This window comes from Camelus ferus, chromosome 13, assembly GCF_009834535.1.
Source record: "Camelus ferus isolate YT-003-E chromosome 13, BCGSAC_Cfer_1.0, whole genome shotgun sequence".
NCBI classification, from domain to species: domain Eukaryota; kingdom Metazoa; phylum Chordata; class Mammalia; order Artiodactyla; family Camelidae; genus Camelus; species Camelus ferus.
In genome coordinates, this window is record NC_045708.1 from 62,862,458 (window position 1) to 62,883,956 (window position 21,499).

A 21,499-nucleotide genomic window follows, 5' to 3' on the forward strand; every position below is an offset into this window, starting at 1 on the left:
AGGGGCTCAAAAACTGACAAAACCTGGGCAGAACAATGTCATCTTGCAAAAGAGAAATAGAGTTAAAGTTACACAGAGACACACTGAAAGTACGGAAGGAGTCTTTAAGAAAAAATGAGGTAATGGATAAAACAGCTCACAAACTGTGGAACAGGTGCTTGATAAACTTAAGAGAGTAAATAAATGAAACGGAACATGATACATTATTTCACTTACAAACACATAAAACCCTCAAAGACAGGGTAGCATGTATCTTCATGGAATAATTTGGAAGGAAAAGAAAGACCAAAGATCTTCGTCTATTAGTTCTACATTCCTTACACGTTTTCCCATCAATTTGGAAGGCTGGGTTTCCAACATTATCCTGACATTATCAGGAAACTAACACATTAAACCATCACTGGAGATAGACAGACAAAGGCTCCCAAGTGTGTTACTGCGGGACTGAACGGGTCCCTTTTGTGGAGCCCTAGGACAACGGAGGACGAGGCAAGCAGAGATGAGAGACGGGGGTCAAGAAAAGTCCTGCACTGGGGCAGCGTTGGGACGGGGTATCCAACTGAGCCCGGGCAAAGGGGAAAACCGCATTGGACATTCGGGGATGAAAGAAGGATCACAGACACAAGAGCGGACATTTCAGATCAAAGAAGGAGTGAAAGACAGGAGAATGGGAGAGAGAGAAGATGTGAAAAGAAAGAAAGCCAAAAGGAAGCAGGAAAAGGAGACAGAGAAGCAGGTTGGTTCCTCCCCTGAACCCTTCCCGTGCACCAGAAGCCCTGACTCCAGGACTCAGGGACTCCAGAGAGAGCAATGGACTCCAGACATCATTAATTCGACTCTTTTGTTTTCTGTTTTGCAGCCCCCGAAAGGGGTCGCAGCATCCAGACCCGGTCGAGGTCTGGCTGGGAAGGAAGTGGGGTAGAATCCAGCTCTCCTCACACACGAGGGTTCATTTGGCCCAAGGTCTTTTTATTGAGTCATTTCAGTTCTGTAATTCTTCATGTTAACAACTAAATTAGAAGAAATTAACTTACTGGACTGTTGGATTAATTTGTAGTGGTTGGGCTGTTTAAGGTTATAGGTGACCTGCTTTTCTTTTTTCTTATTGCGGTGCTCGTCTTCCTCACTGTCCTCCGACTCCGAGGAGCTGCTGCTGCTCCCGGGGCTGCTGTCACTGCTGCTGTATTTCTGCCTTTTCATGATCTCGGAGCTCTCGGGCATGGCAGACAGAGGCTAAGACAGGAGGAAAGGTGGGATTCTGTTAGAGTTCAAAAAGGCTTAGTAAGGCTTATTAATTACTATATTTAACTTCCTACTTATGATTACTGTGACGCCTGAAAAATCCCCCAATGTAATACTGCAATGATACCACTCACTCATTGTTCTGTTTCTCCGAAACAGTCTTTCTTAAATAATATAGTTCCATCCTGATGCGGAAAATGCTGTTTCTGCATGATGCAAACAAAGGACCAAAGTATCCACAAAGAATAAAAAAACTAAGAAAAAATATGGGAGGTCAAAATATACAAATCAAACATGATCAGTGTTTCTTCATTCCATACAGAGTAACGAGTCCATTACTCGTCAAGACGCAGAGATGTTCCTTTGCTGTATCATTCATGTCCAAGGTCACTCGATAAATGTGTATGTGTGTGTACGTGCTTGTGAGAGAGTGAGCGATAAAGGAGAGGGCAGGAGGGAGGGGTGAGAGAGGCAAAAAAAAAAAAAAAAAAAAAAAAAAAAGAGCAGCCAGATAAACCACTATAAGTAAAATAATCCACTGTAAGTAAAGCAGATCACATCTTAAAACAGAGCCTACAAGCCTATCCTATTACTCAGATAATATGCAGCAGGAAGGTATTCCTCCCATGTTTGTTTTCACCATGGACATTTTTTAAAATAAAAATTTTTAATTAATCATCCACTCTCCCAATTGGTTATGCATAAAGTCATACGGTTTCTTGGAGGATTCCTAACTCTGACATGTAGGGCCTGGCCATAGTGGAGCAGCACTGCTTTTCACTGCCCACACTATATTAAAAAAAAAAAAAAAAAGGAACACAATGTAACAATCAGTATGGCATAAATTTTTCAGAGGATAGATGCCATATAGAAAGATAAATCTGAAAAGATTCAAATTGCAACGCTATCAAGTTCCAATAAACCCATTAGAATCACTTGTCTCCGAATCCCCCAATCAGTGTGCCTCCAATGATGCCAGCTGAAGGAATAAAAGACAAGGGCAGTGGGACATCTTCGCTTCTGAGAGAATGTGTACAACCACGAACAAGACAGTGGTAACTCAGTCATTTTAAGAGACTATTTCTTACACACACCATATGCCTCTTACTTCTGCTGGGAAAGGTTCCTGCAGTTGTATACTAGTTTCTTGTTATCTTTTAAATCAAACAAAAATGTTTTGATGTTAGCATACACCATAATGAAATCCTTGGTTATGCTGAGATTTCACTGAAATAAGGTATCTCCTCTCATGGGGCAGGGGGGGATGAAAGATAAAGACAGAAACAGCATTTCGTGAAGTGCCTGGAATACATAGTAAGCCAAAGCATGATCTCCTTAAACTTACTGCCTTAGCAAAGGACGAAAAATCACCAGAGAGGAATAGTAATACGCTAAGGTACCAACTTGTGTTTAAAAGTACATTCTCCTTTTGATAGTCTAATATTTACTGAGCACTAACAATGTTCAAAGAGACATGCATAAAAAAACATTTACCAGTAACACAATCATCAAACATTTTGATAGTCTTGGGGAATATGAATTCTAGAGGAAGGCTGTTTCTTCAGAAGTCTAGCATACCCAGAAGAAACTGTGGCACAATCAGGCTTGCTAGCAGTGCCCTCCTTCGTGTAGGCAAACAGCTTTCAAGTTCCTTAAGGAGCTTGACTACATAATGAGTTATTCGATCCTATAAAGAATCACAAAGGGAAACGGAGCGCTGAAGCTTTGTTGTCATATATGCATTTGGGACTTGTTAACCGATACACTGGTCAAGCAATAATTAATAAGGAGTCACAGCAGCATAAACTCCAAATAGTACCTTAACTGCAAAACGGAATTTGTAAGCTGGAGTTGTTATAACACAAACCGCACCATTTATTTTTATGCTCGACTTTCTTATGAACTGGGTTGTACATTAAAAATATATAAACAGTATAAAGAATAACAAAACAAATACCAATGTACCTACTGCAGCTGAAAAAAAAAACAACGCTAATACTTCATGTGATATTTATTATTTATGTAGCTAATTAGTATTCCTTGGCTTCTCAAATAAGTGAAAAGTTATTATTTTTCCCAGCACAAGTCAATTTAAACTTGATCACCTTCAATAATTCTCCTACCAGGAAAGATACTGGAAATCAGTGTTTGGCGTGGGATGGCATCCCTCTAAAAAGGAAAGGCTGCTTTCAAGTTTGGCTCAATCCGAACCCTCAGTGCATATAAAGTTAAAAGTTATAAAAAGTACTTTTCCTTCAGACTTCAGCTTTCAACCACTTTGAAATATTTCTGGCGTTAACAGCTACAGGAAGTAACAAACTCATTTCACCAAACACATTGCTAGTTACTACTATTTGCCTGGAATAAGAGGAGTTGAAAGAAACACACAGTGTGAATTCTGCGCTCTATGGGTTATATTACTGTTTAGGAGATAAGCCTTATTTAATGAAGCAAAGGAAACTATAAGACAGCAGAAGGCTGACTCAGAGCCTTGGCATTTGCCAATCTGCCATGAATACTGTGCTTTCAGGTTGTCTCACATCTGATTTGCCAAATTGCAATAATCAATTTACAAAGTTTAGGAACTTGTCAGTGTTTTCCATAGTGAAGCAATGACCCGTGAAGGTACTCACTTTGACAGATATTCTAAAAACACGTTTGTTCCAAAGGAATTATCATCTTCCATAATTCCTTAATAAAGAACACACAATTTAGAAGAACCGTGCCTGACATCCAGCCTCTGGTCTTCCCCAGGTATGCATCCTTCACCAGACTCCTCTTGCACCACTTCACTCTCATAATCTTCCACTTGAGTCATACCAAATTCCTTGCTGATTCTCCAACACCCTATGCAGCACCACACCTCCATGTCTTTGCCTTTAATGTTCCCTCTACCCCAAATGACCTTCCACCCTTCTCAAATGTTTAGAGCACTACCCACTTTTCAAGACCCAACTCAAATGGCACTTCCTTTATGAAGCCATCCATAGTCTGCCAAGCCCTTTCTTCTCTATGCTGCTGTAGCGTTTTCCACTGACTCCTTAATTACAGCACTTGCCACAACACTGCCTGGTTTTTGGTTTACCTATTTGTTCTTCCACGAGTCAGTGAGGTCTTTGTGGACACCTTCAACAAGTTTAACTAATGGTTCTGAGAATCTAAGTGCCAGATGCTGCGCTCGTTGCTAGACAGGTAAAGATGAAATACACCTTCCATCCTCAAGGAACTTACGGGCTCGTACCAAGGCAAACAAGCAAACAACTATTTGTCACAGCTGCTCTATAAACGTGCCATTTGAGGTACAGCAGGAGAAAGAGGGCATCTAACAAGGGCAGTGAGGGAAGATTTCACAAAGGCAGCAGTGGTCCAGTTGGATTAGGAGGAGGCCTCACCAATCAAGCAACAAATCAATGATTTTCTTTTAAAGGCAGGTATTCCAGGTATAAAGAAACAGCATGAAAACGTGACAGAGCGTAATGTAAGGACATAGTGAGAGCTTAGTATTGCTGAAAGCAAAGTGAAAAAAGGCAGAACGAAGGCAGTGTTCAAGGTTTCACAAACCCAACTCTTTCCTCCTCTACTAGCAAGGACTCTGACATAAAATAAAAGAACACGTGGACGTCACCACCACAGAGCCGATGAAGGTAAAGCAAACACCTGCTTATTTTTGCCAGAATGATAGCTTTCTATTTATTCCCAGAAATGCAACTATTTAACAAAACACAATTTCAATATTGCTGGGTCAGCAAAAGATGGGGTCCCCGCGAGGATCTCTGGAGTCATGATGTGCCTTACCTATAACGCTCCATGTCTCTGATATTATATGTCTAGAGAGAGGAGGGAAAATTAATACTGAGTATAGAATAAGGGGTCTGGTTCTAGGTCCCGCTTGGTCCTGACTCACAGAGCTTTCATTAGATTAGGGAAACAGTCAAAAAATGAGGGAAACTAAGGAAACAAAGCAAAAATTCTCCTGAGTATAATGTCATCTTCCCAATTCTGTCTTCACAGGAAACGCAGTCCACAAAGCTCCTTGCAAGCGGCATCAAGCCATTCTTCTAGGGAGAAATATGAAGAGAAAATCAACTGGACATTGTAGAGTCTACTCTGATGTTAAGGAAGGGAGAGGTGCCGCACCTTTGGTCCTCGAGGCTTGGCAGTTTTGCCCATCAACTTTTCATCGTCAATTTCACATTGTTCCAGAAGATCCAAAATATCTTCCTCCTTAAAAAAAAATATTAAAATCATGATCACTAATGGACCCCAGAAACTTCCCAAGTTCATTAAGCTCCATAAAACAGTGTACAAAGAGGATTCCTAAAGCTATTTAGCAAAGATTGCGCAGATCAAATGGGAAATAAAGGGTCATGGCAAGCTTTCTTGAAGAAATTTTCACTGAAATTTGGAAAAAATAATACTTAGCTGAAATCTATTACGTATTAATTATCGTAAACAAATATACCCTTATATTCTAGTATACAATTAAAATTTTAGAATAGTTCAATACATTTGCCTATTACTTTAAAATTTCTAAAAGTTCACTTTAATTTTTCAAGACCACAATTTCATCAGTCATTTCCATATTGATTTCTGTAAAATAATATTACAACCTCAGACAGAAAACTGATCAGCCTAACAGTTTAATTTAGAACAATTTGATGTTAGTATTTAGTTAACAGGCACAATTTAATGAAACTTTCAAAATTTTAACTATTGTACAAGAGTATCTTTAGAACTCAACATAAGGTTTTCATTCTAGAGGTCTAACATCTTCTCTCATGCTCTTCAAGAGTCACTTTGAAGTCAAAGGGTAAAGTTAAAAAACATATATATCCAAGTGGATGTTGTGCACACCAAAGCAATAGGGAGATAGTGGTAATACTAAAAGAGGTATAGTTGGCTGCTTCGCTGAGTTATCTATCTATTCATCCTATAAAAATGTCACATCTCCATTTGTATGTTTATGATTTACATCTGTGTCTCTTTAAAGAAGAGTTTTAAAGAAACTAGAAATCTCACTGTGCAATGGAAATTTGTAAAATAAGTTACTCTTCATCCCAATCTAAGAAGATTTAGCTATTAAAATATGAAAGACTCTTGCTATAAAGTTTTGATTAGATAGTAATCCTACAATGAATTCCAAAAACAGCAGGATGAGATAGTTAAAAAGTAAGGAATTCTGTTCAGGAGAAAGAAAGTCATAATAGACAATAGACTTTCATCATAATAGCTAAAACAAGATTCCGAACTAAACAATCATATTTTTAAGACATCAGAATGCTGTGGATAAAAGTAATGTACAGGGAATTACAACAGAGGGAAAAGTTCTCCTTAAGTGACCAGAGATAAGTGGCCACTTTCTACTTTGAGGTCCTTTGTCAAGTCTGGACACAGATGAGCAGAGATCGGGTCTGTAACAGCAGAGAGATCCTGCAGGGATAAAGAGAATCTAGCGGAGTTTCCAAAGGTCACATGGGCCAGTGTGCCATCTGGAGGAGCCCCACAGAGCTGGTTCTCTTCACCTGGCGGATCTCTCCAATAGCAATTTTAGCTGAGTGTGTAGTGCAGTAGGAGACTAGAGGCATGGACGGAAAACCAGAAATACTTCTCTGTGCTCTTAAAGTTCTTAAACACCAAAGGAGAATGAGACCTGTAATAGACACTAAATAGATTTCACCCTCAAGGCATTTGAAACCAGAGATAAACTCAAGCAAACTAATACAGCCCACCCTGAGCCCAGTTCAATGTTTCTTTCTGACATTTTTTAATTGAAATGTATTTGACATAACAATGTATAAACTTAAAGTGTACAACATGCTGATCTAATGCATTTACATATTTAACATGATTGTCATTTTAGCAATAATTAGCTCCTCTATCACATGACATAATTATTATTTCTTTTTTGTGATCAAAATAAGTAACTAGTAATACCTTTGATGATTACAATACAATATTGCTTTCAATCTTCACTACACTGTACATTAGATCTCTGGGACTTACTCACTACTAGTTACAAGATTGTACCCTTAAACAATCTCTCTCCTATTCCCCTATCCCCCAGCCCTGGTAACCACCATTCTACTGTTTTTATGAGTTTGACTTTTATAGATTCCACCTATAAGTGATATCGTACGGTATTTGTCTTTCTCTGTATGACTTATCTCACTCAGCATAATGTCCTCAAGGTCCATCCATGTTATCACAAATGGCAGGATTTCCTTCTTTCTTGTGGCTGAATAATATTCCATATATATATATATATATATATATATATATACCACATCCTCTTTATCGATTCATCCATTGATGGGCACTCAGATTTTTTCCATAACTTGGTTACTGTGAATAGTGCTGCAACAAACATGGGAGTGCATTTATCTCTCTGATATCCTGCTTCCATTTCCTTTGGGTATATAAGCAGAAATGGAATTGCTGGATCATATGGTAGATCTATTGTTAATTTTTTGAGGAACCTTCATACTGTTTTCCTTAATCGTTGAACAAATTACATTCGCACCAACAGCATACAAGAGTTCCCTTTTCTCCACATCCTTGCCAATACTTGCTACCTCTTGTCTTCTTGATGACAGCCATTCTAACAAGTGTTAGGCAGTATCTCACTGTGGTTTTGACCTGCGTTTCTCTGGTTAGCGATGTTGAGCATCTTTTCGTGTACCTGTTGGCCACTGGGATGTCTTCTTTGAAAAAACGTCTATTTAGTCGCTTTGTTCATTTTTTAATCAAGTTATTGAGTTGAATGAGCTCTTTATGTATTCTGGATATTAACCCTTTATCCTATGCATGGTTTGCAAAGATTTTCTCCCATTCTGTAGGTTCCCTTTTCACTTTGTTGAGTGTTTCTTTTGGTGTGCAGAAGCTTTTAAGTTCGATGTAGTCCCACTTGCTGATTCTTGCTTTTGTTCAACTTTTTCGCTAGCTCAAAGTGATTAGCCCCTCACCCTAGCACCCTAAAAGAAGAAAGATATGCCTTCTTTTGGACAAAATAATAATAGTTCAATTTTTATGATTTTTATGAACAATGCCTTTCAAACAAATACAAATTACAGGACATTCAAAATAACAGAAAAACATAACCCCTAATCAAAAGGAAAAAACTATCAATTAAAGCAAGTCCATAAATGATTCAGATGTTAAAATTAACAGACAAGGATTTTTTAAAATAACTATTATATACATGTTAAATAAAATTGATGAAAAAATGAACAAAGTGAATGAAAGATGCAGAATTTTTAACAAAGAAACAGAATTTAAAAAGCCAAATGGACATACTTGATTTAAAAAATACAATCTAAAATTAAGAAGTGATTGAACAGGCTTACTTGCAGACTAGACATGGGAGGAATGTCAATGAAAATTATCCAGTTTGAAGCACAGAGGGAAAAAGAAAGGAAAAACAGAAAAAGGTATCAAAGACACAGTTGTCCTTCAATATACACGGGGGATTGGTTCCAGGACCTCCTGCAGATACCAAAATCTGAGTATGCTCAAGTCCCTCATGTAGAATGCTGAATTTGCATCTATACTTTAAATCATCTCTAGATTACTTATAATACCTTATACAATGTCAATGCCATGCAAATAGTTGTAAATACAATGTAAATGCTATGTAAGTAGTTGGTGGAGAATGGCAAATTCAAGTTTTGCTTTTTGGAACTTTCTGGAAATTTTTTCCTAAATATTTTCAATCCACTGTTGGTTGAATCCACAGATGCAGAACCTGTGGATACAGAGGGTCAGCTGTATGTGAGATGCTGTCCCATGATCTAACACACATAACTAGAGCCCCATAAAGAGACAATATACAAAATCATGCAGCAACCACATCTGAAGGAATAACAAAGGAGGATTTTCCAAAACCACTGAAAGAGATGAATTCACAGCTTTAAGAGTCTGAGAAAATTATGCGCAGGGGAAATACAAAGAAAACCACCCAGAGACACATCAAAGTCAAAATTCTGAAAATAAAGAAGAAAGCAGACAGAAAAAAAACATATTACATACAGATGGGGTGGGATAAAAATCCTGCCAAGACAGAATTCTGTACACAGTTAAACCACCATTTAAAATAAAGGCAAAATAAAAGACAATTTCAGGAAAAAAAGAGAGAGAGAGAATTCATCCTCACCACACTCATGCTACAAAGAATATGAAATACTTCCTTTAGTTTCTTCAAACTAAAGGAAGATGGCCCTTGTCAGAAGCATGCATTTGCACAATGGGACGCAGAACACAGAAAGGGAAAATGTGTGAGTAAATATAAAATGCTACTCAGGAAACTAAGACCACGACTGCTTAGACAACACTAACAATATATTTTGAGGTTTGCAACCTATATGAAAGTAAAAGATATAATAATAGCACAAAGTCTGGAAGGAGACACTAAATGAAACTCAGATGTTATGGTCCTTATGTGGTCTATAAAGTGGTAAAATACCAACTCAGGGCAGACTATTATCATTAAAGGATGCATATGGCAATTTCTTTTGAGAAAAAAAATCATATTATGCTACAATATGATTTATATATGATATAAGTAAAATCCAATAGGGAAGGTAAAACAGTATAATAAAAATAATTGATTTTTCCAAAAGAATAAAGGAAGGAAGCAATAAAGAAATAATGAGTAGATGGGATAAATGCAGAACAAAGAGGAAGGGGGAAGATATAATCCCAACTATACCAATAATTTGTGTGAAATAATGAAAAAAAAAAGTGTCAGACTGGATTTTAAAACAAACATGACCCAATTATATGCTACTTGCCAGAGATATTTTGACTATAAAAACTAGGATAAACTTAAAATAAATGGTTGGAAAAGATACGTCACTGAAACACTAACAATAAGAAAGAAACTAGTGTGGCTACGTTAATCACAAGAAGTAAATTGCAAGGAATATTACCCAAGAGAAAGATAAACATGTCATAATGATAAAATAGAAAGGATGAATTCATTAGGAAGACACCTCTGTAACTTCAAAGTATATGAAACAAAAATTAACAGAAATAAATCCACAATCACAGTTGGACAAATTACTGAGGGATGTTTAACAAATCTCTCTCAGTAACTTTTAGGACAAGTAGGCCAAAAAATCAGAAAGGGTATAGCATATTTAAACAGCTCTAATAGCCAAATTTACTTACATGATGTATATAAAACTCTATAACCACCATCTGTAGTATACATATTCTTTTCAAGCAGACATGGACATTCTCTAAAATAAGTATTCTATTGAGTTAAAGCAAGTCTCAATTTATTTTACAAGATTTAAATTAGAATATGTTCTCTAACACCAATGAACTAAACTAGAAATCTTTACCAAAAATAAAACTAGAACTTTTAAAATGTGCAGAAATTAAGCAACAAACCTCTAAGTAACCGAAATAAAAATCAAAAAACATGACGTGGCAGTTAGTAAAAATACAACACATAAAAATGCTACAGCTATAAAGGTAATACACAAAATTAATCAGATGTTTACATCTTGGCAACAAATTAAAAATGAAAACAAATTCAAAACTATATTATTGGCAATAGTAGCAAAAACACCAAATATTTAAAAATAAATTTAATGAAAGGCGTGCAAGAACTATATACTGAAAACTACCAACATAGCTGTTATTAAAGCCTCCAGCAGAGGGAGAGAGATGTCGTATTAATGGATCAGAAGACTCAGTATTGTTCATTCCCCAGAAATTGTTTTATGGATTCCTCAGTCCCAACTAAAATCCCAGTAGCCATATTTTGTCACCAAAAAATTAATGGAAATTTAGAATTAAACTGATTCTAAAATTTGTATGAAAGTGTAAAAGAACCTAGGAAATCCAAAAGAGTTTGAAAAAGAGGAATACATCTGAGGGCTCACGCTACCTGGCTTCAACACTTATTATAAAGCAACAGTCGTGAAGACTGTGTGATGGTTGTGTAAGAACAGACTCAAAACATACCCAGAAGGAACCCTACTCCAAAATGACACCTGAACCCCAATGTTCATAGCAGCACTATTTACAATAGCCAAGACATGGAAACAGCCTAAATGTCCATCAACAGATGACTGGATAAAGAAGATGTGGTATATTTATACAATGGAATACTATTCAGCCATAGAAACCGACAACATAACACCATTTGCAGCAACATGGATGGTCCTGGAGAATGTCATTCTAAGTGAAGTAAGCCAGAAAGAGAAAGAAAAATACCATATGAGATCGCTCATATGTGGAATCTAAAAAGAAAAAGAAAAACAAACAAACAAAGCATAAATACAAAACAGAAACAGAATCATAGACATAGAATACAAACTTGTGGTTGCCAAGGGGGCGGGGGGTGGGAAGGGATAGACTGGGATTTCAAAATGTAGAATAGATAAACAAGATTATACTGTAAAGTACAGGGAAATATATACAAGATCTTATGGTAGCTCACAGCGAAAAAAATGTGACAATGAATATATATATATATGTTCATGTATAACTGAAAAATTGTGCTCTACACTGGAATTTGACACAACATTGTAAAATGATTATAAATCAATAAAAAATGTTTTAAAAAATTTAAAAAAAATAATAATAATAATAATAATAATAATAATAATAAAACGAGCAGGCTCAAAGATTAATGGAGTGGGGTAGGCAGAGCCGTGATACTTAAACGAGATTTTGAAGAATAGAGAGAAGGGGATTGAGACTTGAAGCCTACTTGTTATGCGCCAGCACTTTACACAGACTAGTTTACTTAACCTCAATTTTATTTTCACAGACAAGCCTGTCACGTTTAGTTTTAATACTACTATTTTAGTGATCTGATCAAATAGTTGAGTCTAAGTTTACAAAATTAACATGTAGGGGAGCTGGAATTTGAGTCTAGTTTTACCCAGCTCCAAAATCCTTAGGTTTTCTAGCAGAAAAAGTGAGGGTGGAGAAGCAAAATGAGGAGAAGGTGGAACAGATGCTCTACCCACAGGAGAGAGAAATAACATCACAGAACAGGCGAAGGAAAATGCACAAAGGTCTCTCACTGTCTGGGTCAAGAAAAACAAAAGGTCACAGAACATAATTCAAAGGTAGAAACACTTGCGTACGTCAAAAGAGGGAAATATGAAGGAAAAGAGCATTGGGGTACTACCCAATACTCCTTCTGCTTCTGTCTCTAGGCCTCGCCAGCTTTAAATGGCTTTACATCCTTCTGTTGCAGATTCTGGGTGAAAAGACCACAGCAGAGTCTATCCATAATAAAATGTTACCAGGATTTTCGAATCACTCAATATAACAGGGCATCCAAGATACTGGAGTATCACTCTAGGGAGATTTCCAATAATATAAAGTATAAACAATTTTCATAGGTCCTCACGATGAAATGAAGAACACAAGAAAAGGTAAATATGTTAAGTAAATATAAAAAACTATTTAGAAAACTATTAAAGACCACTGACTCTTTGGACAACAAACAAAAACTCATTGGGCGCAATGAGACATTAGAGCCTTGATTAGCACCCACACACTGGCCTTGTCGTCTTGCAATGCTCCCTCTTTTGGGACCCTGAGCTTCCATATTAAGAGATCTGGTCAACCTCCTGAGAGCCTATATGGAGAAAGAGCCATGCAGCCAGCTTCCCGGAAGTTCTAACAATCTTAACTGATCAACTATCTAGTGACATGTGAGGGAACCCATCTCGGATTTCCACCCCCCAGGTGAGCTTTCAAACGAATACAAATATAAGATTCACTCCAAGCTAGCTCAGCAGAAGAACCACTCAACTGAGTCAAGCCAAGACTTGCATAATAATGAGCAAATGAATGAAGTGGTTTATTTTGCTGTAATAGACAACTGGCAGACCTTTTAGTAAGGTAAACCGATGGCTCCGTGTGTGCGTGAGTGTTTTAATTACTCCTCATATGCCGGGTCTATGCAGTATCAGGAAAACAACGGCGTATAACACTCCAAATGATAAGAACATCACAAACCACTCAGTTATTTCCATCTATTTTTTTTATTCAGTCATGCACACACAAGTCTATAGTAAGACATTTATTACAATAGATTGATAAAATATCAACATTCTTTCCTGCGTAAATTGTCCTGTTAGACAACATATTTATGAAATGATTTGGTTACGAAGTGCTACCAACTGTTAAAATGGAAGGAAAGTGCATCTTAAAAGTAAAATATTCTTATATGTGGAACTAAGGTGGTTGTTTTTAAACACATATTGTTCGGCCTCGCTCTTTTATTTCTTCATAAACATTAATTACTTTACCTTCATCCTCTTTAAAGGATTATTCAGCTCTCGCTGGAATGAAGCTGCTCTTCCTGAAAGGAAGGTCTGAAAGGCAACAGCCAACAAATTTTCATACTTTTCAAGTAGTGTTTTATCTTCAGGAGGATAAATTCGTCTACAATAAGAATCAGATAAACGAACTTGTTTAGAAAAAAAAAAAAAAACTATCACAGCCCAAGAGTTAAGGTCGACTACAAAGATAGATAATCCTGGACCGTCTACTCTGTGCCAGTCACTTTACTAGGTGCTAGAAAGAAAGATGAATGCAGTTATGAGAAATTCATACATTTTCATCTGTTACCCATACAAAGTTTATCTAGAGAACTATCATTAAACAATGCAGTTCCAAAAGGCAAAGTATAAAGGTTTGGTTGGAGGGAGGTAATTGAAGAAGAATTGCAATGGGCATATGGGAGAAACTTCACGGGATCTTTATGGGAGAGAGTTTAGTTGATAACAGTTACATGTGGTTATCGAAGTGCACACGAATGTAGTGATAAACCTTAATGATCTTTTTGGTGGTGGTGGAATTTGCCCCCCTGGTGGAGAGAAGTGGGTAGAGGTGGGAAAGAAATGTGTTTTCATCACTACTGTTGGTGTTTGGGGCAGGAAAGAACATCTTACCAAGAATGCAAGAAGCTCTCTGACCCCAAATCCTTCTAATTCTGCTGAGTTAGTGTCAAAGCTCGGGAGGAGGGGCAGTATTTCCAAGAACATAAGGAACCTGGGGGTCCCCTCTGCTCCTGTCAGAGTGATACTGTTCTAGTTCAGCCCAGTCCACACCCTTTATATTGTATCATTCCTGGTTCCTTCAGGACATTTTCAATATTTGCCTGGTTCTTGGTATATCTGAATTTAAAACAAAGTATGGCAACCACTTTGAACTGACAGAAAGAATAGCAAGAAACCTGAAACCTGACTTGCTCAAAATAGCACATAATGATTAAACAAGGTCACATGCCAACATCAGGCTTCAAAGACTGCATACAACCCCCCCTGGAGGGGGGCTAGCAGGGGCGCTGCCCGCGTCGGGACCCTCTACTTGCTGCTTAGCTTTCCTTTCTGGAAATAAACAAAAAGCACCTTCTCAGAATGAAATAAACAGTGCTTAAAATAAGTCTAAAAGGTTGAAACATGCAGGCTAATTATTCAGACACCTCACTTTCCCAATCTATTAAAAAACATGGCAGCACAGTTACCTATAATTCCCCATGTGTCGATTTTCGTGTTCTTCCTTTGAGATCTGCTTTCGTACCTGAGCGAGTCTCTCTTTCTAAAAATGAAGAAGGTTTACAAATAAAACCTGACAAATGAATCACGCGATGCAAATTGTAGGTACGTTGTTAACACTTTCATACCAACTCTTCTTTCCGCCTCTCCAACTGGTGTCTCTGCTGTTCCCAATCCGAGGAACCAGGTAAGAGTCTTTTTATTGAATTTTGACCATAAAGCCTCCTTTGAGCCTCAGCTTTTTGTTTAGCCAAGTTTCTCCTTTTATCACTGGTCCTGAAATATAAAACACCAGACCATGTTCTAGAATTCAAATAAGCTCTGATTTTATCCCTGTGCACCTGATCTTGGACCACCAGCCTCCAGAACTGTGAGAACTCAATTTCCGTTGTTTATAACCCATTCAGTCTGTGCTGTTTTGTTATAGCAGCCCAAACAGACTGAAACAGAATGCTATTTCATAAGCAAATATGAACTATGGGAGCCAGGACCAGGGAAGCAGCTGTGGGATTAGAGAAAAAGGAACAATTTGGAGGGTTGTTTTGGAGGAAGAATGAATGAACTTTGATGATTAATTAGATGTGAGGAGTAACAAAAAGAGATGACTTGACATGACAACAAGATTTCTGATTTTAGTGACTGGATGATGGAGAATATCATTTTTCCAATGATAAATACTAAATTTGGCTGAGTTTTCTTTGTTTAGGGAGAAGAGACATGTAGTTTAGGCAGCTCTTAATTTTTAATTTTTTGATATTCCACTTAATTTAGAATAATCATTTCTCTATATCATACAATTTAAAGGAAGGAGAGAAGACAAAAGGGGAACAGAAATGAAAAGAATCAAGAAGAACAAAGACCAAACAATTGGTAAGAAACAAATTTAAGAGAGGAAGGAAAAGATGAAATGACAGGAAAGAGGAAGGGAGAATTTTAAAAAGGACTGAGAATATTATGATGAGAATGCTGTGGGAGAAATGAACAGAGCTGCATGCACACCCACAGCAAACACGACACTCCCAGACGAGGACACTGACACACACTGTCCGAGCACACACAAATGAAGGAGAGTAACAGAAATAAGCACACAGAGAAGTTCCTCGGGACACACTGAGAAACAAAGAAAAGCCAATCATACTGAGACACTTTCTCTAGAGGAATGCTCCCATATTCTGGCCTTTGGGAATACTGCCACCCTAAAAATTGTGTTTTCATTTCTATAAATATAGGTATAAATCAACATTAATGACACTTAGTCCAAAATAAAATTTAACCAAAGACCAAAAGATCTCCATCTCCATTCACACTGCATTTTAATCAACATTTTTCCATTCGGCTGTATCCATACACTGACCTAAGGAGTTCTGTTGACACTTTCTGGAGCCCTTTCTACTATTCATTACCCTGTGATCCCATCCAAGGGATTTCTTTTTCTAATCAGCTGGTCTTGTACACTCAAGATCCTGTAATATGGAATCACTGAACACTCTGTGAACACACTGTGCTTGCCTCACTTCCTCATCTTCCCACAAGTAGTTACCTTTGAATGACATGTCCATCCCCCACCCTTGTCTTCCAGCCCAAATTTTATTTAGTGCTGGTTCTAGATATGGCCCTGGGAATACAAAGATGAACATACAGGCCACCACCCTCAAGTTGCAGAGTGTAAAGGGGGTGGAGGGGATGGCATGTGACTAAATAGGGTACACTGGGTGTCATTTACAAAGTGATAGGAAAGATGGTGATGGCACAAGGGAGGAAGTAAGCTACTTTGTCCCAGCAAAGGCTTCAAATAGAAAGTCAGGTTTGATCTAGGTATTTCAGAATGAGTTGACAAAAATGTGGTATATACACACAATGGAATATTACTTGGCCTTAAAAAAGGAAGGAAATTCTGACATGCTACAGCATGGACGAACCTTGAAGACATTATGCTAAGTGAAATATGGCAGTCACAAAAGGGCAAATACCATATGATTGCACTTATACCGAGAGGAGTCAAACTCATAGAGACAGACAGTGGGATGGTGGTTGCCAGGGGCTGGTGAGAGGGGAAACTGGGGGTTGTTTAACGGGTACAGAATTTCAGTTTCACATAATGAAAACCGTTCTGGAGAAGAATGGTAATGGTTGTGTAATAATGTGAATGCACTTAATGCTACTGAATTACACACTTAAAAATGGTTAAGATAGTAAATTTTAAGGATATTTTCCCACAATTTTTTTTTAATGAGTTGACATTCACCAGAGGGACAAAGCTAAAAGAAAATCTAAATGGGAATACACACAAAACCATGGACATGTGAAGCAGCACCACATAAGAGTTCCCAGAAAAATTAATTCCAAAGCAGGGATAAGAGAACACCAAGTGATTCAGTTGGCAAGAGATGCGAGGGCCAGATCAAAAAGAGTCTTGTGTCTGAAGACCAAAAAAGCCTTGCATGTAATGTTTAAACTTAATCTGATAGTGTGGAAACAACCTGATCAGAATATTTGAGTTTATAAATATCTCTTTAAATGTTGGCATCCCTCAGGCTCTGCCCTCGCCTCTCCTTACTTCTCAATATACACACTCCAGCTGTGGGTTCTGACCCATTAGATTTAACAGCAATCTGTACACAGATGTCAGTCAAACAGATGTCTCTGTCCCCTGGGGCCTGCAGATCGAAGTCTCCACTTAACCATTCTGCCTGGGTATCTCAAAGCACCTCAAAAGTAGTACGTTTAACACTGAATTATCTCTTCATTTCTACCTTCCTCCATCACTTCTAAGGCTTTTTCTCACCTAAAATCTTTATCTAAGTAAATGACATATTGCCAAACAAAGTCATCCAAGCCAGAAACGTAGAATCAAGGCAGACTTTGAACTCCTAGTACCTACTCATCTAGTGGTGGGCACTCAGAAACACTTGTTACATGACTTTCAGGAAACTGCAAAATTGGGGTGAAGGTTAGCACTGAAGGAAAGTGGGCAGCCAGTAAAACAGTCCAGGAGAGAAATGAGAAGTCCTTTAAGTTGAAGAGGAGACTGAGAAGTTAAGTGGAAGTCACGCATTTGAAGTATTCAGTTGATTCATAATAAAGGGAGGGGCTAAGAATAACTCTCAGCTTTCTGGCTGGCTGTGCCATTAACTGGGAAAGCAAAGAAAGACAGAAAACCAGATTTGGGTGATTATCACTGTATGTATGTTTCCATGAGCATACAGTTCCCCGTTTAATAGTTGACCTACATAAGGAGAGGAAATTTCACTCAATTTTGTACCTCTAGCTTCTAGTATAATATACACTAAGAGTGTATATTACATAAGAGTTAGATTTAGCCCTTGTGGTTTAGAAGAAATTGATGTCCTTAGCAGAAGAAAGGAGAGAAATGCAGCCAGAGAAATATGATTGAAGGAGGAGAAAACTCAACTTTGGTCACACTGAAATTTAAAGTACCATCAGGACATCCATCCATCCATTCATTGACTTACTCCCCAACTTGCTAGCTCACTCACTCACTCTTTGTTCATTGAGCCCCTGTTAGACCAGAAGCGCCTCAAGTACACAGCCCGCAGGGAGCTGCAAATGCAAGCGCAGAGCTCCAGAGTGGGTCAGAGAGGACCACCAGTCTACACCTCTCTCTTTCCGGGTGCAGATTTGGGACTCTCGTGGATTTTCTTCAGACCAAAGGTATCTGTTCACAAAATGAACTCTAGGATATATATGAAGCCATACACTATGTAAAGCACTGTACTAAGAACTGTGTAGAATGCCAGAGTATATACTCCTTGACTTTAGGGATCTTAAATTAAATTGAAAAGAAAAATCAGCCATGCCCAAATCAAATAGCACAGAACTTGAGAGAGTAAATAAAATGATAAGTCATGTACTTGCAAACTATAATTCCTTTTGGAGGTCAAAGAAAGGAAAGACTAATTGGAATAAAAGGTTGGACGATGTCACAGTAAACGATGAGATCTGAGTCACACGCAGATAAGGACAAGCATTCAGGGCAGGGAAGAGAATAAATCATCAGTAGGAATGCACAAGATATGGGGGGAAATAATAAGATAATCAGCTTAACTAAAATACTTTGGGTTGGAGAGAAACAGGAAATAAGATGAAAAAGCTAACGTTAAGTTACATTATGAAAGGAGCTTAGACCAGGTGTTGGCAATAGAAATCCCTTTAGGTTCTTGAGCAGAGAGGTAACACAATGGAAAAAGATCATCCTGACAGTCTGACTAACATGAATGTAAATACGGAATGTCTGACATTATAGAACAATTTATTCTATCCAAAAGTAAAACAGTTCAAATAAAAATTAACCCAATAGTATTTAATAAATAGGCAGGAATTTTCCTACTGTTCTTAGTTCCTGCTTGTGTGTTGCTACGATGTGCCCATGCCACACCTGGCCAAAGCGAAGTACAAGGCTAACACACACATGCCCAAGAAGCTCTCCACCTGGATGGAGAGGAAAGGTATATACATAAAACATAAGCTTCATTAGCATATGCTCTAAATGTTAAGAATTGTGCTAAAGTACCCTAGTGGAACAACACTGAGAAAAATAAGGAAGATGAATTCCAACTCTCCCTTAGCTTTAGGTCTAGAAATTTCTCACCATCTAAACTGCACATATCTTACTTTTAAGAAGACCAAAAACACCCATGAATGATGTTCTGAATTGATACTATCATTGACAAAGTCCAAAGACATGAAGAAAAAGGACCACCTGTACAGTAATAAGAAATGCAAAAAAATGCATAGACAGATGGCTTAAATAATCTAAAATACTTGATACACTTGTGTAAGCTAAGTAAACAAAATTTCCCCATTCTATATCTCTTTCCTTTCTACTCATTTCTTTTAGAATAATGGAAATAGCAGTAGAATTTAGGCAAATCATTCTTTGATCACACAAAAGAGGGGACCATATGAAAATTTCTGAGAATTTCATGTGTCAATCTCTTTTTATAGTAATGCTTTCCATATAAAACTGTTTCTCAACCAGGCATCTGCTAAATGCTTGGAAACTTTTCAAATAAATAGTTTGGAAGCATTCCACTTCCCTTTTAGAGTTTTTGAATTGACAATTAGAATCAATCAAAATCATAAAATTCCTGAGCTTAAATGACCTCAGAGGTCCTTTGAGCCAATATCCTAAATGCTATTTGAACACTTATAATGGCAGACAACTCATTACTTCATTAAACAGTTCAGTTAAACAATTTCTTTCACAATGAGCCAAAAGCTTTCCCGCAAAATAGCATTTCAAATATTTGACCTCCATGATCATGTACTCTGCAACCAGCCTGGTAATATTCCATTGATCCAGCAATCCCACTTCCGGGTATATATCAAAAGGAGTTGAAATCAGGATTCAAAGAGAGATCTGCACTCTCACATTCACTGCAGCATTACTCACAACAGCCAAGACATGGAAGCAACGTAAATGTTCACCAGTGGATGAATGGATAAAGAAAATGTGATGTATCTATATATGATGGAATAGCATTCAGCCTTAAAAAAGAAGGAAATCCTGTCTATGCTTCTCAGTGGGAAAGTCACCTCTCACTTAACTGCTTCTCTTTTCTGTTTACCCAGGTGGCCGTGACACAGCAGGGAAGACTTCTGGACTGAAAGGTAGGAAATGCATGTCTGAGGTTCTTTTACTTCCTGGATGATCTCTGTGCTTTAAATTCTTCTTGTGAGGTGAGGAAGATAATCTAGTGGGTTTCCTAAGGTATTCTCCAATTCAACTTCACACTCTGTGTTAAGTAATTATACCAAATGCAATTTAACCATATTTACTGTTGGTTCAAATCATAGTATGTGGAGAAGGAGAAGCAGAGTTCAGGAGGAGGGGAAAAGATATTTAAAAAGAAAAAACTAAATGGGTTTGAAGAACAGAGTCAATAAATTAGAAACACAAAATTCAAAAATTACAAGCCAATTCCATGTACAAATGATTGTTCTATGCCAAATATGGTGGGAAAAACTCCAAAAGAGGAGGAAACATTTTACCTGATATTTAGTAGCTTCAGTGCATTTAGCAGCACTCCCCTTTTTACATCATAATCTATTTTTTGATCAGTTCCAAAGCTTGGAGCGCGATTGATCTGAAATTTACAAAGAAAACAACAAGTAATCAAATGTTGGTGGGTCATTAATATTCAGGACAAATTTGTTAACCTAACGTGGGACCCCAACCGGTAAAAGGACTCTACAATAAACCGCAAAGCTCTATATAGGAGATGGCCTGGGCACCATCGCCACACCTCCCTTCCTCATCACCTTAAGACAAATCTGTCCTCACTGCCCCTTCCCCCTGCTGCTTTAGTTCAGGATCTTCAGTCAGCACCCCTGCCCTCCCCTCCTTTCCAGTCTCTCCAGTCTACTCCCCCGTGCCCTCTAGGTCTTAAGCGTAGTGAAGCTGAAGTGACTCGTCCTGACAGAAGGGTTGGAGGACCAGTAATAATAACAATAATAAATAGAAATGTAACAAAAATTATGCATGTTCCCAATGTGGTGATCATTAGCATACGGAAACTATCACTGCCCTCCTTCCACTGCTCTCAAATCTTCTGCATGAATTACTGCCTAAATATAAATTTTATTTCTTTCTACCTGGATCAAACAGTAATTCGTCAATCTTCATTTCATCTCATTTCACTGACTGTATTACTCAGAGGACACCGCTGAAGATGGCTGCAGACCAACCTCTATGAGCTTCTCTGTTT

General features: G+C 37.8%; 1 protein-coding gene across 1 annotated transcript in view; it reads right to left on the reverse strand.

Moving 5' to 3' along the window:
• Window positions 1-21,499, reverse strand: part of TTLL7 (tubulin tyrosine ligase like 7) — a 128,014-nt gene that overhangs the window by 38,666 nt on the left and 67,849 nt on the right. The window contains 6 exon segments of the mRNA XM_032494673.1: window positions 1,035-1,233; window positions 5,380-5,466; window positions 13,521-13,656; window positions 14,741-14,814; window positions 14,900-15,047; window positions 20,784-20,878. Of these exon segments, the coding sequence (XP_032350564.1) occupies window positions 1,035-1,233; window positions 5,380-5,466; window positions 13,521-13,656; window positions 14,741-14,814; window positions 14,900-15,047; window positions 20,784-20,878 (739 nt within the window).